At 70.6% G+C, this 1,645-nt stretch overlaps 1 protein-coding gene across 1 annotated transcript; it reads right to left on the reverse strand.

The window, feature by feature from the left end:
- Window positions 1-42: 42 nt before the first annotated feature.
- Window positions 43-1,601, reverse strand: PAFAH1B2 (platelet activating factor acetylhydrolase 1b catalytic subunit 2). Its single transcript, XM_026040281.1, has 4 exons — window positions 1,509-1,601; window positions 1,213-1,329; window positions 870-992; window positions 43-740 (listed from the first exon to the last, which is right to left on the reverse strand). Exons 1-4 carry the CDS (start codon window positions 1,533-1,535, stop codon window positions 462-464), a joined length of 546 nt encoding a protein of 181 aa, XP_025896066.1. The 5' UTR covers window positions 1,536-1,601; the 3' UTR covers window positions 43-461.
- Between the last annotated feature and the right edge of the window lie 44 nt (window positions 1,602-1,645).

The raw sequence follows: 1,645 nt of genomic DNA on the forward strand, positions 1-1,645 counted from the left end.
GCCCCGCGCGTCGCAACGGCCCTCGCCAAAGAAACGGTAAAAGCTGGGATCAAAACGGTCCAAACCGAAAGGAGCTACGGAAGGAGGCGCTCCCCCCGTGCAGGTGGAATGTGATTCCTGTTCACGGCGGCGCCCGGGGCTCTCGGCGGTGGCCTAACGGGCTTCTAGGGCAACGCGACACGCGCGGGGCCCCGAGCGCCCGGCCTGTTCGCAGTCTAAATGAGGAATGCTTGGAAAGTAAAACCGCGTCAGCTAATCTCCTCCTGCAGGAAAACCGAGCAGGCCGGCCCCCGCTCGCGCGAGGGCCGCTCAGCCTCAGCCTTCCCCCTCAAAACACTAGGTACGAACATCCGGGAACATCCTACAATGGAAAGTGCTTTACGAAAGAAGGATCCTGTAGTGCCAGTGACAGAACTGATCGGATGGGCTGCGTGACGCGAGGGCTGCTCCCGGCCCGCTGCTCAGGCCAGGGCAGCCCGCTTCTCCTCGGGGGTCTCCTCCAGCAGCTGCATGATCAGTTCGTGCAGGGGCTTGCAGATCTTGGCGTAGCCGCCGCCCGTGAGGTGCAGGAAGTCGAACATGTCGTGGTAGGAGATGGTGCCGTCGGAGTGCACGAAGCCCGCGTCCACGTCGAGCAGCTGCACGCGGGGCAGCTTGGGCAGGGCGCTCCGGAGCAGCTGGTTCACCCGGGCGTTCTTCTGCCGCAGCGGGTTGGGCTTCTCTCCGCGGGGCAGCAGGCCCTGGGCGGCGGGCCGCGCTCAGCCCCGGCACGGGCCGCGAGGGGAGCCGGGGCGCTGCCCGGGCCCAGCCGCCGAGCGCAGGCAGGGGGACGAGGGCAGTGGCCGCGGGGCTCGCGGGACGGCACCTACCAGCACGATGACCTTGGCCTGCGGCTGCTGCGCGTTTATGAGGCGCACGATGGCCTCGATGCCGCCCGCCACCTCCTCGGCCGAGTGCTCGTGGTTGTTGGTGCCCACCCAGACGACGATGACCTGCGCGCCGGCGGGAGGAAGGCGCGCACGCGTGTGCAGGGCAGCGGGCGGCAGCCCGGCYGCCCCCACGGCGGCGGCTCTGGGCCTCGGCCTGCCGAGGGCAGGGCAAGGGGCCGCCCCTTTGCCCCCCACCACTGCCCTTGGGAGAGGACCCCTTCGGCGGCACAGCGGTGCCCCGGTGAGCATGGGCAGGGCCCCAGGCTGGCCGCCCTGCTCCTACCTTGGGTTTAATGTTCTCCAGCTCGCCGTTCTTCAGCCTCCACAGAACGTGGCCCGTCGTGTCGCCGCCGATGCCGAAGTTGAGCGCGTGAAGCGGCGAGAAGAGCTCTCGCCACACCTGCGGGGGCAGAGGGAAGCAGGCGGTGCGGGTGGCAGAGCCAGCGCGGCTCCCGGGCGCGCCCGGCACCGCGGCGGGGAGCAGGCAGCTGCCGAGGGAGGCCGGGAAGGGGCCGCGGCGGCAGAGCGCCGCGGGGCAGCGGCTGGGGGCTGCGGGAGCAGGGCCGAGCCGCGGCGCACCTCGTACTGCTGCAGCAGCTGCACCATGGAGTCGCCCACGAAGAGCACGTCGGGCTCCTTGTCCTTGCAGTCCAGCACGAAGCGGTTGTGCTGCGCCAAGGGGAGCGGCGGCGTGAGCGCGGGGCCGGCCGCGGGGC

This window comes from Nothoprocta perdicaria, unplaced genomic scaffold (assembly GCF_003342845.1).
Source record: "Nothoprocta perdicaria isolate Ctin4 unplaced genomic scaffold, notPer1 scaffold_252, whole genome shotgun sequence".
Classification (NCBI taxonomy): domain Eukaryota; kingdom Metazoa; phylum Chordata; class Aves; order Tinamiformes; family Tinamidae; genus Nothoprocta; species Nothoprocta perdicaria.